The 16252-nt window shown below is 46.8% G+C and overlaps 1 protein-coding gene across 1 annotated transcript in view; it reads right to left on the bottom strand.

Moving 5' to 3' along the window:
* ttc27 (tetratricopeptide repeat domain 27) overlaps nucleotides 1-11202 on the bottom strand; it is a 209791-nt gene extending 198589 nt beyond the window's left edge. The window contains exon 1 of the mRNA XM_068045342.1: nucleotides 10982-11202. Coding sequence (XP_067901443.1) covers nucleotides 10982-11075 — 94 coding nt within the window. The 5' untranslated portion in view covers nucleotides 11076-11202. The remainder of the gene's footprint in view (nucleotides 1-10981) is intronic.
* Between the last annotated feature and the right edge of the window lie 5050 nt (nucleotides 11203-16252).

Below are 16252 nucleotides of genomic sequence, written 5' to 3'. Positions count from 1 at the left end.
CAGTGATGTAGAGGACAACGGGGACCGTCAATGTCCTGGGGGCAGTGGGGGGGGGGGGGGGGGGGGGGAGGTCACCACAGACCAGATCCTTAATGGGTGAGCACTGTGGCCAAAACAGCAGGGCGAAGGCTGGGTAGTCTGCGATGAGTGGCTCACGTCCTGACTCCTCAAAGCCACTTCACCATCTACAAGCCTCAAGTCAGGAATGTGACAGCATAATTCACCACTTGCCTGGAGGTGTGCAGCATCAACAACACTCAAGAAGCTCAATAACATCCAACGAAGATCTATCAGCTTTATCAGTAACCCAGCCACTGGACTTAATATCCACCTCCTTCATACTGTGGCTGCAGTATGTACTGCTGGCAGGACACATTGTAACGAGTCACCAGACCTACCCAAACAGCATCCCCCAGCCTCACAACCTCTACCACTAAGTAGGATCATGGAGAACACCATTACCTCCAAGTCAGATGCCATTCTAATGGACATAAGAACAGGACTTGTCCATTTAGCCTCTTGAGCCTATTCCACCACTCAATGAGATCAGACTCCCCAGTCAGCGGAAAAAGCTTCTCTCAATCTACCCTATCAGTTCCTCTTAATACCTTCAAAACTTTGATTACATTACCTCTTAACCTTCTAAATTCCAAGGAGTACAACCCGAGCTTGTGTAGTAGATTGCTGTTCCTTGATCATCACTGGATAATTATCCTGTAGTTCCCTCCCTAACAGCATCATCAGCAGCAGCAGCACAATTCAAGGCAATCCACTACCACCTTAAGGCAACTAGGAATGGGCAATAAATGTCAACCATGCCTGCACTGCCCACAACCCAAAAACATTTGTTTTTAAATTCTACTTCTCCTGCCACCACAGCTGAGATTAGCTAATTCAGCCCAGAGTGGAAATCAATCCGGGCTCCTTCTGTTCCAAATGACTAACTGAGCCAGCAGACAGACACCCTGCAGTTGTTTTTAAAGCAAATGGAATTTGTTTTTACTGAGCTACAAACGAAAATAAGAAACACTGAATAACAGTAACAAAAACAGACATCCAGTCCCACATGAAAAACATCAATATTATAAAAAGTGTTTCAATATATCCTTGTTAAATGGTGCCTCAACATGTTCCAAAGTGTTTTTTCCAGCAATGAATTATGCTTGAAGGCAAAGACAGCAGCCAATTTACACATAGCAGCGTCACAAGCAACAAATGAGGGAAAAACCAGATAATCTGTTTGTGTTGGTAATGACTGCAATGCAGCATTCCCCAAGTCATGGTATTATAACCATGCAACACACACTGCCCCCGCACCCCACATGCCAATTAATTCATCATACCAAAACAAAAATGAGACTAAAATAGACAGGTTGTCTGATCCAGACCAGGAGGGGTAATGAGAAGATAAAGAAATTTCAAAGATGTAACAATTCCTACTGCAACTAATTCTTGTTTGCACCCGATAATGGAATATTACACTGGCTTAAAATCCATAACAACACAAGAGCTCTCTCAATAAGGCAGCTGCCACAGAATGTGCTTTGTCTGTCTTAAACCAACAACATAGGCAAGTAGATATTTAAAGCAGCAGCGTATTATTTCATTTGGAGACTGGAAAATCTTTATGCGTACAAGTGTTATTCCTCTGCAACGTGCAGTGACTTCAAACCTAATGTGACTGCAGCTCGAATTAAGTGATTAATTGGGAGTCTGATGTGACTGGCAGCAAAGTTAGACATCCATCCACTGAGGCTCGAATGTCCTATTGTTAATACAGCGCTTGTTGCTTTTAAGAAACCAAATGCCACTATTTGGGATTTTTATCATGCAAATCAATGTGATTTCTTAGCTAAACCCTAAATGAAAGATCCATATTTTACATGCACCCGCTATTGTTATAAGCAACCTTTTCTTTTAAATTCAGCCTCATTTCTTCCTAACATTTTCATTTTGGAATCAGGAGGCTGAAATCACAATGTGAAAGAGCAGTACCCAGGGTGTTGCATGAAAACCTTAGTCCAGTATTTTATTTCAGATGTGTTACCACCAATAAAATACTGGGCAAATGGAACTTTACACACACTTCTAGGTGGTGGAGGTGCGGGTTTGGTAGATGCTGTCAAAGGAGGCATGGCGAGTTGCTGCTGTGCATCTTGTAGATGGTACACACTGCTGCCACTGTGTACCTGTGGTGGCAGGAGTGAGTGTTTAAGGCAGTGAATCGGGTGCCAAAGTGGGCAGCTTTGTCCTGGATGGGATCAAGCTGCTTGAGTGTTGTTGGAGCTGCACTCATCTAGGCAAGTGGGGAGTTTGCTAGTGTGCTTGCTAATAATATTGCCCAGTGGGATTTCAACCCTTGGAACCAGAGTGCTGAGCATATTTCAGGATCTCAGACCTGTTGTGCCTCCATTGTTTCTAATAAAGGTCACCTTTTTGTTGGGAAGACTGACATCATTCTTTCTGTGTCTCAAAACCACAATCCCAGCTCAATTCACTCGAAACCCATTTATAAATTGTCACTTTATTTTTAAGCACAAAAACTCCACCATCTTCCACAGTTCAACCTTGGAAATTCTGTTACCTACATTCTTTATTAAAAACTGATTGATAAGGTTGTTAAAAATAGATCCTGCTGGCGAAAAATGCAATGGGTAAGCATTTCAGCTAACCCTACAGTTAAACTGTGCCTTAGTTAGATCTCATTTATAGCATATAGCTCCTCTAAAGTTATTGATGTGACAAGTCTGCATTTATGGACTAAGGAAGAATTACTAAAGTCTTTTCCTCATTTACTGGATTATTACGTGCACATCAAGGTGGAAGGGGGGGCCACTGCTAGGGAATGAAACAGCATTTCCATTTTTGGACACCGAGTGCTCCCAGATCAAGTCCTGCACAACAGCTGCATATAACGAAGAACCTACTATTCCATATCAAGAATCTCCATTAGCCTCGACATTATAACAGCACACTAGTGCTTTATCACAGGAGTGCAGATTTACAATTAACCAGAACAGCCAACCAATGGTTGCGTGAAGTTTCCAATTTAGAGTCAGTCTGTGGGTAGTCTTCTGCTACATCCATTAAGAACTGGTCTGACACTGCTCAAACACAATTCACACAAACCCCTGGGAGACAGTAGAGAGAGCAAACCTTCTTTTGTTTTGGTCAGATGTGACCCCCTGCCTCAAGAGGGAAAGTACACTGTGCTTTAATTCTCTGCACCAAGTGTCTGACAATTCAAAGTCACCTTCCAAATTGAATAAAGCATGAAGATAACATATTTAAATCAAAGAGCAAGCAGACATATGAAATGCAAAATAATAAACCCACCCTCCTTGTCTTATAAGTTTTCAGGCGAAATGGAAGTAAACATTTTCATTGGTCGTGTTGTCAATGAAGCACATATTCTCTGGTAAAACAAAGTAAAAAGGATTTTGAAAAAAAAAATCCCTATGTTTACAAGGATGTGCATGAAATGAGAACATGCCCTGTGAAACCATTCCTATCACAGACCACTTACCCAATCATGGACTGTGCCCTATGGCAGAAATGGAACTGCAGCAAACTCCAAGTGTCACTACGTGCTGAGGTTCTATCTGTCCCCGGTGTTGCGAAGGATGGGCCTGGTCACATTGCCGCGGAACGCTCCATGCAGTTGGGCAGTGCCGTACCACCTATCCTTCGTGGAGCAGTTTCTGCGGGGAAACACCTTTGACCACCGGTCCATCAGGCAGTGGTCTGCACGGAATGTCCTCAAGGCCCTACGGGAAAAGGAAACGGTGGATCCTGTCGGATGGTTCCCCGAACAGACCGTCAAAGTCATTTGGCAGAATGCCTCATCACCAGAACTTTCAAACAAGCACCAGGATGTAGCTTGGCTGGTGGTGAGAAGGGCCCTCCCCGTCAGATCCTTCATGTACACCCGAAGTCTCGCCCCCTCCGCACAGTGCCCCCGCGTTGGCTGTGGTGGGGAAGAGACGGTCGCCCACCTCCTCCTGGAATGTGCCTTTGCAAAGCAGGTGTGGAAAGAGATGCAGTGGTTTTTGTCAAGGTTCATCCCAAGCAGCTCTGTAACACAGGAGTCTGTGCTCTACGGGCTGTTCCCAGGGACGCACACCGAGACAAACATCAACTGCTGCTGGAGGACTATCAATTCGGTGAAAGACGCCCTTTGGTCTGCTCGAAACCTGCTGGTCTTCCAGCGCAAAGAGTTGTCCACCACCGAATGTTGCAGACTGGCACATTCCAAGGTCCAGGACTATGTGCTGAGGGACGCACTAAAGCTTGGGGCAGCCGCAGCAAAGGCTCAATGGGGAAAGACCACAGTGTAAGCTCCCCCCACCAAGCTGAACTGAGGGGCTGGATCCATGGGAAACCCCTCAAACTGTATCGGGAAAATTTTGTGTGCTGTAAAATGTAAAAATGTATATGGCATGACAAATGAAATGGAAGGGTTGTGAGGCAATTCACTCCTGTATTGAAGGAAACTGATCTCCTTTGCACTGTTTGTATTTTTTGACTTAGTGCTGTTTGAAACTGTTTGGTAATGTATTTTTTACAGATTTTTATGAATAAAGTATATTTTGGAAATAAAAGAAAAAGAAATGGAACTGGAGCCCTGCTCTATGCTGAATTCCACTCACTTTGCTGATTAATTGTCTCACTTATAACCCCATGATCAAGAACTAATAAAGATAATGAGGCTCTTTGAGGGGATATGTATAAGATGCCGATGTATGTATTCCCTTGTCAATAGCACTCAAGACTGGAAATGCATTTTACAACAAGAGTGATGCGTTAATCCAGCTTTCTATAACATAGTCCACTGTGTTCTAATTTCCTGCAATCAAAGTGGCCTCCTGTACTTGTTAACGGTACTTATTAATCTGTAAGCGCATTAGTACGGCTGCAAAGGACCATGCTCATTGAGATGTATTTTAAACCATCAGTCTAAAAGCAAAGCATCTTTCGGGGCTCAGCAACTCTGGTGAACTGATGAACCTCTGGACACATCCAACTCCAAACAGCTTGCTTACGTATCATGACAGAACACTGTCATTACAAGAGATTGTCTAATCGGGCTGGGATAACAAAGTTATTTTAGTTTTATGTACTGTAAATTACTAGTTACACTGCACAGTAGCCCTCTGTCGCATCTTCTGCAGATCATCTACTGTAAATAAATTCAGTCAGTAGTTTTAGCCACGACAAAGTGGGGTGGCATTTGACATTTTCCATCTTCCAACAGACATGAGACACTGTGGGAATACTTTTCATATTTCAGTGTGTTTTTCTTATTAAACAGGTTAACTGTTAACCCTTTAACTCAGTAAAGCACAGCATGGAACACATTGGTTTCAGATTGTAAGGGATATAGACCATAAAGAAAACAACAAGAAGTTTCACAAGAAAAAGGTTTAAAAAAGCCCAAACCATAACATAACCACTTATTTAATCTCTTGAAAGGAAATTTTGGTAACTGTCTCGTCATTTAATTGCATCCATGGACTATATCTCTCCCGAAAACAAATCATCTGGTCATTATAACACTACTGCTCGTGGGATCTTGCTGCGTGCAAATTAGTGGCCGTGTTTTCTACATTAGAACAGTGACTACACTTCAAAAAGTATCCAATTGGCTGTAAAGGACTTTGGGCTGTGCTGAGGTTGTGAAAGATGCTACATAAATGCAAGACTTTATTTTGTTCATCTGTCTAAGTTTACATTTCTAACATTTTCCATCTCACTGGTAACCAGCAGCTAAATCAACATAGGAACTAAACAACCAGGTTTCCACTGTGAGCCTGTTTCACATAGCTACTATGCGATGACCGTGCCATAACCACTGACAAAATGATAGGACACATTCATTTATTACACATTTCAGCACAGGATGAGTACAGATGTATAGCAAAAACCCAGCTGTACAGTAAAAAAAAGAGATTACAGCCCTTAATTGTTTAAGGAAAAATGCAAACATAGGTCAGCACTAGAAAAGTAGGACATTAACCAGATAATAGTGCTGACCTGTGAACACGCTGTAACATACACCTGTGCATTTCAAGGATGTAAATCACTTGTGAGTGCTTATTTGCAAGATGCATGAAGTAATGGTTTCTTACAGCCACATAGCTGGTTTCTGCCTCTCTGCTCATATTGATTTCTATTTGCAAGAAATAATGTCTATCAGGTTCGCCAATGCCAACACCACCATCATCTTCAAGACTACTGACACGACCCTGTCAAGAAAACCCGATATGCCAAATGAAAAATATTAATTTCATCGGTTGAAAACCTACCTTAGACTTTTAATGGGAAAAATCCTACAAGATAACCTTCAAAAAAACTAACAGCCAAGATGGCCACTGCCATTTACATCTGAAATATCAGGAGATTGAACTGGAGACAAAATGTCTAACAAGAAGCCCAGCCAGGACAATGGTTAGCTCTAGGTGATTGAATTACCGAAAATGGCTTCATTAGCACAACAGTCAAGGCCATCCTCACACATTGATTTTGAAAGAGCCAACTCCCTCCAAGCGTGAATGGGCATCCTGGGGCATGTAGAACCCTGAATTTCATTAGAAAGTTCCAGAAAGCCTCCTTAGAAACAAAGGGGATTGAGAGAATCATGTGACCCTCTGTTCATCTCTGAAGAAATTAGGAGTTGTTACTCAGACAAGAGGCAAGCAGTAACACTGTGCAGCAGCAGAAAGCTGTGCACTTCCCTTTCTCTCTCTTTTTCTCTCCCCAGAGAACATAAAGTTTGAAAACTGTCTGCGACTGGGGGACCCTCTAAGCCTACAGACTTCCACAGCCAGCGACAAGGGGAAGAGAGCCAACTGCAAATTCTGCCTTCAAGCAACCCTGAGCAAAGCAGGCCAACCAAAGTGCACCTGACCAGTCAGGACTTCAAGAATATTGCTTCAGCCGAGGACTACTGGATCATCCACTTTACAAACTGTATTTAAGTTCCATTTATTCTGGACTTTAATCCAACCACCAAATCTATTTTCCCTCCTGTAATCTATTTGTATGTATGTGATTCTCATGTGAATGTGTGCGTGAATGTGTAACGTTTTTTTTTAGTATTTTTAAATCAGGTTAGATAAACCTATCTCCTTCTTGTTTAAACTCGAGCAAACCTATCCGATTGGTTCTTTCACGATCACAGTAAAGGAAAAAGGTAAAACGCTCAGGGAGGTGGTAAGCACAACCACTGTTTAAAAGGAATAAACCCTGCTACAGAGTTTAAAAGGAATAAGAGGAAGGGGCAAGGGGGGAGCCCGAGACCCCCCTCCTCACCTGGCCATAACAACCCCAACATCCACAGGGAAACATGGCAAAACCACAGCTGAGCAGTGCTGTGCAGCTGGGTTACGGCACTGTGTTTTACTCTATTAATGGATGAATTTCCTCTTCAGTTTGACAGATAGTGTATATTACCTGTGGACTTATTTTAAAAACTGTGCAGTTTAGTCAAGTCACCATCTCTCTTAACTGACCGGCTAAGGGTAAGGGCAGTGTGACACAGTGGCAGCTGTACAGTAAAACTGAGCTGTGGCCACAGTGGAAGAACAAAGAGGTTACTTTCAGATTTGCAGCATTGACTTTGTTCAGAAAACAAACAGCAAAACAACTGAAAATATTGGTCAGGAATTCTTCTAGTTTCACTTGAAACTCATTCACTTTATACTCATCACCTTGAAAATACTCACGTGAAATCATCGAAAGGTTACACCAAAAAGGAGGCCATTCAGCTCATCCTGTGCTTGCCCACTCTCTGCAACAGCAATTCAGCTTGTCCCACTCCCCCACCCTTTCCCCATAACCCTACAATTGTTTTTCTCTTCCATTCCTTATCCAATTCCCTTTTGAAAGCCACGACCGTATCTGCCTCCACCATATTCTCAGGCAGCGCATTTCAGATCCTATCCACTCACTGCATAAAAAAATGATTTCTCACATAGTCTTTGATTGTTTTGCCAATAATCTTAAAGAGTCATCTGGTTCTTGACACCCTCCACCAAAGGAAACAGTTTCTGTCTACTCTGTCCAGAGCCTTCATGATGGAAATACTGAGGGTGGCAAGGGCACAGAATGTACTCTGGACTTCAATGTCCATCACCAAGAGTGGCTCGGTAGCATCATTACTGACCGAGCTGGCCGAGTCCTAAAGGACATAGCTGCTAGACTGTGGCAGGTGGTGAGGGAACCAACAAGAGGGAAAAACATACTTGACCTCGTCCTCACCAATCTGCCTGTCGCAGATGCATCTGTCCATGACATTGGTAGGAGTGACCACTGCACAGTCCGTGTGGAGACAAAGTCCCATCTTCACATTGAGGATACCCTCCATCATGTTGTGTGGCACTCCCACCGTGCTAAATGGGATAGACTTTGAACAGATCTAGCAACTGAAAACTGGGCATCCATGAGGCGCTGTGGGCCATCAGCAGCAGCAGAATTGTACTCAACTGTAATCTGTAACCTCATGACCCGGCATATCCCCCACTCTACCATTACCATCCAGCCAGGGGATCAATCCTGGCTCAATGAAGAGTACAGGAGGACATGCCAGGAGCAGCACCAGGCATCCTCAAAATGAGGTGTCAACCTGGTGAAGCTACAACCAGGACTACTTGCTTGCCAAACAGCGTAAGTAGCATGCGATAGACAGAGTTAAGCGATCCCACAACCAACGGATCTGATCTAGGCTCTGCAGTCCTGCCACATCCAGTTGTGAATGGTGGTGCACAATTAAACTGAAAGGAGGAGGTGGCTCCACAAATATCCCCATGCTCAATGATGGAGGAGCCCAACACATCAGTGCAAAAGATAAGGCTAAAGCATTTGCAACAATCTTCAGCCAGAAATGCCGAGTTGATGATCCATCTCGGCCCCCTCTTGAAGTCCCCAGCATCACAGATGCCAGTCTTCAGCCAATTCAATTCACTCCGCGTGATATCAAGAAATGACTGAAGGCACTGGATACTGCAAAGGCTATGGGTCCTGACAATATTCCGGAAATTGTACTAAAGACTTGTGCTCCAGAACTTGCCGTGCCTCTGGCCAAGCTGTTCCAGTACAACTACAACACTGGCATCTACCCAGCAATTTGGAAAATTGCCCAGGTTTGTCCTGTACACAAAAAGCAGGACAAATCCAACCCGGCCAATTACCGCTCCACTACTCTCGATCAAGTGAAGGAAGGTGTCATCTAAAGTGCTACCAAGCAGCACTTTCTTAGCAATAACCTTCTCAGTGACACTCAGTTTGGGTTCCGCCACGGCCACTCAGCTCCTGACCTCATTAGAGTCTTGATTCAAAATGGGCAAATGAGCTGAACTCAAGAGGTGAGAGTGAATGCCCTCGACATCAGGCAACATTTTACCAAGTATGGCATCAAGGAGCCCTAGCAAAACTGGAGTCAATGGGAAGCAGGGGGAAAACACTCCACTGGTTGTAGTCATACCTAGCGCAAAGGAAGATGGTTGTGGTTGTTGGAGGTCAATTATCTCAGCTCCAGGACATCGCTGCAGGAGTTCCTCATGGTAGTGTCCTACGGCCAACCATCTTCAGTCGCTTCAATCATAAGGTCAGAAGTGGGGATGTTCGCTGATCATTGCACAATGTTCCACACCATTCGTGACTCCTCAGATACTGAAACAGCCCGTGTTCATTTGCAGCAAGACCTGAACAATAGCCAGGCTTGGACTGATAATTGGCAAGTAACATTCATGCCACACAAGTGCCAGGCAATGACAATCTCAAACAAGAAAGAATCTAACCATCTTCCCTTGACATTCAATGGCATTATGATCACTGAATCCCCCACCATCAACATCCTGGAGGTCACCATTGACCAGAAACTGAACTGGACCAGCCACATAAATACCGTGACTACAAGAGCAGGTCAGAGGCTAGGAATCCTGTGGCGAGTAACTCACCTACTGACTCCCCAAAGCCTGTCCACCATCCATAAGCCACAAGTCAGGAGTGTGATGGAATACTCTCCACTTGCCTGGATGGGTGCAGCTCCAACAACACTTAAGAAGCTCAACATCATCCAAGACAAAGCAGCCCGCTTGATTGGCACCCCGTCCACAACATTCACTCCCTCCACCACCGACACACTGTGGCAGCAGTGTGTACTATCTACAAGATGCACCGCAGCAACGCACCAAGGCTCCTTAGACAGCACCTTCCAAACCCATGACCTCTACCACCTAGAGGGAAGCAGTTGCATGGGAACACCTCCAAGTCGCACACCATCTTGACTCGGATCTATATCGCTGTTCCTGTGGTGTCCAGAAATGGACATAATTTTCCAGTTGACGCTGAACCAGTGTGGGGGGGGAATTGTGATATGAGGTGTGTGGTGTGTGGGGGGGGGGGGTAAGGACTAGGGGGTGTTTGGGGGTGTGTGGAGGGGAGATGGGGAATTAGGGGTGTGTGAAGGGGGGTGGGGAGTTGGAGGAGGGATGTGGGGAGTTGGAGGAGGGATGTGAGGAGTTGGGTGGGTGTGGGGATGTGTGGGGAGGAGTTGGGGTGTATACGTGGGGGGAGTTGGGGGGTGTGTGTGGGGTAGTTGGGGGGTGTGGGGGGCGGGTGTGGGTGTGTGTGGGGGGAGTTGGGGGGTGTGTGTGGGGGGAGTTGGGGGGTGTGTGTGGGGGGAGTTGGGGTGTGGGTGTGTGTGTGGGGGCAGTTGGGGGGGTGTGTGTGGGGTGAGTTGGGGGGTGTGGGGGGCAGGTGGGGGGGGAGTTGGGGGGGGAGTTGGGGGTGTGGGGGGCAGGTGGGGGGGGAGTTGGGGGTGTGGGGGGCAGGTGGAGGGGGGAGTTGGGGGTGAGGGGGGAGTTGTGGGTGTGGGGGGAGTTGGGGGGTGTGGGGGGCAGGTGGAGGGGGGAGTTGGGGGGGGGGTCAATGTTTTGTATCTGGATCAAGGTCCGGGCTCCCTCTCCTTCCCGGGTTTTACCTCCTCCATTCGCCTCTTGGTCGCACCGTCCGGCTTCAGCCTCGCTCCGAAATCCCCGCAGCACCGACAACTCGAGTTCCAGGCCCAAGGCCATCGCGCCGCGACTTCTGAAATCCGGATCCTGACTCTAACTCTCTCAGACCCTCAGCGCCGCTCCATGTGCTGCCTCCGAGCAACAGCGGCCATGACAGCAGCGCGGGGCAACCTGGGTACAAGCTGAGAGAGAGAGTGCAGGAGCAATGCAATAGAGAGAGAGGGCGGGAGCAATGCAATAGAGAGACAGAGGGCGGGAGCAATACAACAGAGAGAGAATGCAGGAGCAATGCAATAGGGAGAGAGGGCAGGAGCAATGCAATAGAGAGACAGAGAGTGGGAGCAATACAATAGAGAGACAGGGCGGGAGCAATGCAACAGAGAGAGAATGCAGGAGCAATGCTAGAGGGAGAGAAAGTGCAGGAGCAATGAAATAGAGAGAGAGGGCAGGAGCAATGCAATAGAGAGACAGAGGGTGGGAGCAATGCAACAGAAAGAGAATGCAGGAGCAATGCAATAGGGAGAGAAAGTGTGGGAGCAATGAAATAGAGAGAGAGGGCAGGAGCAATGCAATAGAGAGACAGAGGGTGGGAGCAATGCAACAGAGAGAGAATGCAGGAGCAATGCAATAGAGAGACAGAGGGTGGGAGCAATGCAATAGAGAGAGAGGGCGGGAGCAATGCAACAGAGAGAGAATGCAGGAGCAATGCAATAGAGAGACAGAGGGTGGGAGCAATGCAATAGAGAGAGAGGGCGGGAGCAATGCAATAGAGAGACAGAGGGTGGGAGCAATGCAATAGAGAGAGAGGGCGGGAGCAATGCAACAGAGAGAGAATGAAGGAGCAATGCAATAGAGAGACAGAGGGTGGGAGCAATGCAATAGAGAGAGAGGGCGGGAGCAATGCAACAGAGAGAGAAAGTATAGGAGCAATGAAATAGAGAGAGAGGGCGGGAGCAAATACAACAGAGAGAGAATGCAGGAGCAATGCAATAGAGAGACAGAGGGCGGGAGCAATGCAATAGAGAGAGCATGCAGGAGCAATGCAATAGGGAGAGAGGGCGGGAGCAATGCAACAGAGAGAGAATGCAGGAACAATGCAATAGAGAGACAGAGGGCGGGAGCAATGCAATAGAGAGAGCATGCAGGAGCAATGCAATTGGGAGAGAAAGTGTAGGAGCAATGAAATAGAGAGAGAGGGCAGGAGCAATGCAACAGAGAGAGAGGGCGGGAGCAATGCAATAGGGAGAATGCAGGAGCAATGCAATAGAGAGAGAAAGTGTTGGAGCAATGAAATAGAGACAGAGGGCGGGAGCAATGCAATAGAGAGACAGAGGGCGGGAGCAATGCAATAGAGAGACAGAGGGCGGGAGCAATGCAATAGAGAGAGAGGGCAGGAGCAATGCAATAGAGAGAGAAAGTGTAGGAGCAATGCAATAGAGAGAGAGAGAGGGCAGGAGCAATGCAATAGAGAGACAGAGGGCGGGAGCAATGCAATAGAGAGAGAATGCAGGAGCAATGCAATAGAGAGAGAAAGTGTAGGAGCAATGCAATAGAGAGACAGAGGGCGGGAGCAATGCAATAGAGAGAGAGAGAGGGCAGGAGCAATGCAATAGAGAGACAGAGGGCGGGAGCAATGCAATAGAGAGAGAATGCAGGAGCAATGCAATAGAGAGAGAAAGTGTAGGAGCAATGCAATAGAGAGACAGAGGGCGGGAGCAATGCAATAGAGAGAGACAGAGGGCGGGAGCAATGCAATAGAGAGAGGGCAGGAGCAATGCAATGGAGAGACAGAGGACGGGAGCAATGCAATAGAGAGAGAATGCAGGAGCAATGCAATAGAGAGAGAAAGTGTAGGAGCAATGCAATAGAGAGACAGAGGGCGGGAGCAATGCAATAGAGAGACAGAGGGCGGGAGCAATGCAATAGAGAGAGAGAGAGGGCAGGAGCAATGCAATAGAGAGACAGAGGGCGGGAGCAATGCAATAGAGAGAGAATGCAGGAGCAATGCAATAGAGAGAGAAAGTGGAGGAGCAATGCAATAGAGAGACAGAGGGCGGGAGCAATGCAATAGAGAGAGAGAGAGGGCGGGAGCAATGCAATAGAGAGAGAGAGAGGGCGGGAGCAATGCAATAGAGAGAGAATGCAGGAGCAATGCAATAGAGAGAGAGAGGGCAGGAGCAATGCAACAGAGAGAGAGAGAGGGCAGGAGCAATGCAATAGAGAGACAGAGGACGGGAGCAATGCAATAGAGAGAGAGAGAGGGCGGGAGCAATGCAATAAAGAGAGAATGCAGGAGCAATGCAATAGAGAGAGAGAGGGCAGGAGCAATGCAACAGAGAGAGAGAGAGGGCAGGAGCAATGCAATAGAGAGACAGAGGACGGGAGCAATGCAATAGAGAGAGAAAGTGTAGGAGCAATGCAATGGAGAGAGAGAGGGCAGGAGCAATGCAATAGAGAGACAGAGGGCAGGAGCAATGCAATAGAGAGACAGAGGGCAGGAGCAATGCAATAGAGAGACAGAGGGCAGGAGCAATGCAATAGGGAAAAAGAGCGTGCAGGAGGAATGCAATAGAGAGAGAGAGCAGGAGCAATGCAATAGAGAGAGACAGAGGGCGGGAGCAATGCAATAGAGAGAGAGAGAGGGCGGGAGCAATGCAATAGAGAGAGACAGAGGGCGGGAGCAATGCAATAGAGAGAGAGAGAGGGCAGGAGCAATGCAATGGAGAGACAGAGGGCGGGAGCAATGCAATAGAGAGAGAATGCAGGAGCAATGCAATAGAGAGAGAAAGTGTAGGAGCAATGCAATAGAGAGACAGAGGGCGGGAGCAATGCAATAGAGAGAGAGAGAGGGCAGGAGCAATGCAATAGAGAGACAGAGGGCGGGAGCAATGCAATAGAGAGAGAATGCAGGAGCAATGCAATAGAGAGAAAGTGGAGGAGCAATGCAATAGAGAGACAGAGGGCGGGAGCAATGCAATAGAGAGAGAGAGAGGGCGGGAGCAATGCAATAGAGAGAGAGAATGCAGGAGCAATGCAATAGAGAGAGAGAGGGCAGGAGCAATGCAACAGAGAGAGAGAGAGGGCAGGAGCAATGCAATAGAGAGACAGAGGACGGGAGCAATGCAATAGAGAGAGAAAGTGTAGGAGCAATGCAATGGAGAGAGAGAGGGCAGGAGCAATGCAATAGAGAGACAGAGGGCAGGAGCAATGCAATAGAGAGACAGAGGGCAGGAGCAATGCAATAGAGAGACAGAGGGCAGGAGCAATGCAATAGGGAAAAAGAGCGTGCAGGAGGAATGCAATAGAGAGCGTGCAGGAGCAATGCAATAGAGAGAGAGCAGGAGCAATGCAATAGAGAGGGCAGGGGCAATGCAATAGAGAAAGTATAGGAGCAATGAAATAGAGAGAGAGGGCGGGAGCAATGCAATAGGGAGAATGCAGGAGCAATGCAATAGAGAGACAGAGGGCGGGAGCAATGCAATAGAGAGAGAGGGCGGGAGCAATGCAACTGAGAGAGAATGCAGGAGCAATGCAATAGAGAGAGAAAGTGTAGGAGCAATGAAATAGAGAGAGAGAGAGGGCAGGAGCAATGCAATAGAGAGAGAGAGGGCAGGAGCAATGCAATAGAGAGAGAAAGTGTAGGAGCAATGCAATAGAGAGACAGAGCGCGGGAGCAATGCAATAGAGAGACAGAGGGCGGGAGCAATGCAATAGAGAGAGAGAATGCAGGAGCAATGCAATAGAGAGAGAGAGGGCAGGAGCAATGCAACAGAGAGAGAGAGAGGGCAGGAGCAATGCAATAGAGAGACAGAGGACGGGAGCAATGCAATAGAGAGAGAAAGTGTAGGAGCAATGAAATAGAGAGAGAGCGTGCAGGAGCAATGAAATAGAGAGAGAGCAGGAGCAATGCAATAGAGAGGGCAGGGGCAATGCAATAGAGAGAGAGAGAGGGCAGGAGCAATTGACGAAGCCCTTGAGGAATATAAAGTAAGTAGGAAGGAACTTAAGCAAGGAGTCAGGAGGGCTAAAAGGGGTTATGAAAAGTCATTGGCAAACAAGATTAAGGAGAATCCCAAGGCTTCATATGTATATGAAGAGGAAGACGGTAACCAGGGAAAGGGTTGGCGCACTCAAGGACAGAGGGGGGAATCTATGTGTGGAACCAGAGGAAATGTGCAAGGTACTAAATGAGTACTTTGCATCAGTATTCACCAAAGAGAAGGACTTGGTGGATGATGAGTCTAGGGAAGGGAATGTAGATAGTCTGGTTCATGTCGTTATCAAAAAGGAGGAGGTGGTAGGCGTCTTGTAAAGCATTAAGGTAGATGAGTCCCCAGGGCCTGATGGGATCTACCCCAGAATACTGTGGGAGGCAAGGGATGAAATTGCTGGGGCCTTGACAGAAATCTTTGTATCCTCATTGGCTACAGGCGAGGTCCCAGAGAACTGGAGAATAGCCAATGTTGTTCCTTTGTTTAAGAAGGGTAGCAAGGATAATCCAGGACATTATAGGCCGGTGAGCCTTACGTCAGTGGTAGGGAAATTATTAGCAAGGATTCTTTAGGACAGGATTTACTCCCATTTGGAAACAAATGAACTTATTAGCGAGAGGCAACATGGTTTTGCGAAGGGGAGGTCATGTCTTACTAATTTGATTGAGTTTTTTGAGGAAGTGATGAAGATGATTGATGAAGGAAGGGCAGTGAATGTTGTCTATATGGACTTCAGTAAAGCCTTTGACAAGGTCCCTCATGGCAGACTGGTACAAAAGGTAAAGTTACACGGGATCAGAGGTGAGCTGGCAAGATGGATACAGAACTGGCTCGGTCATAGAAGACAGAGGGTAGCAGTGGAAGGGTGCTTTTCTGAATGGAGGGCTGTGACTAGTGGTGTTCTGCAGGGATCTTTGCTGTTTGTATTATATGTAAATGATTGGAGGAAAATGTAGCTGGTCTGATTAGTAAGTTTGCGGACGACACAAAGGTTGGTGGAGTTGCGGATAGTGATGAGGATTGTCAGAGGATACAGCAGGATATAGATCGGTTGGAGACTTGGGCGGAGAAATGGCAGATGGAGTTTAATCCGGACAAATGTGAGGTAATGCATTTTGGAAGATCTAATACAGGTGGGAAGTATACAGTAAATGGCAGAACCCTTAGGAGTATTGACAGACAGAGAGATCTGGGCGTACAGGTCCACAGGTCACAAAGTGGCAACGCAGGTGGATAAGGTAGTCA

The sequence above is a fragment of the Heterodontus francisci genome, chromosome 13 (assembly GCF_036365525.1).
Source record: "Heterodontus francisci isolate sHetFra1 chromosome 13, sHetFra1.hap1, whole genome shotgun sequence".
Taxonomy (NCBI): domain Eukaryota; kingdom Metazoa; phylum Chordata; class Chondrichthyes; order Heterodontiformes; family Heterodontidae; genus Heterodontus; species Heterodontus francisci.
The sequence above is the reverse complement of the archived record's forward strand: the minus strand, read 5'-3'. Positions and strand labels throughout refer to the sequence as shown.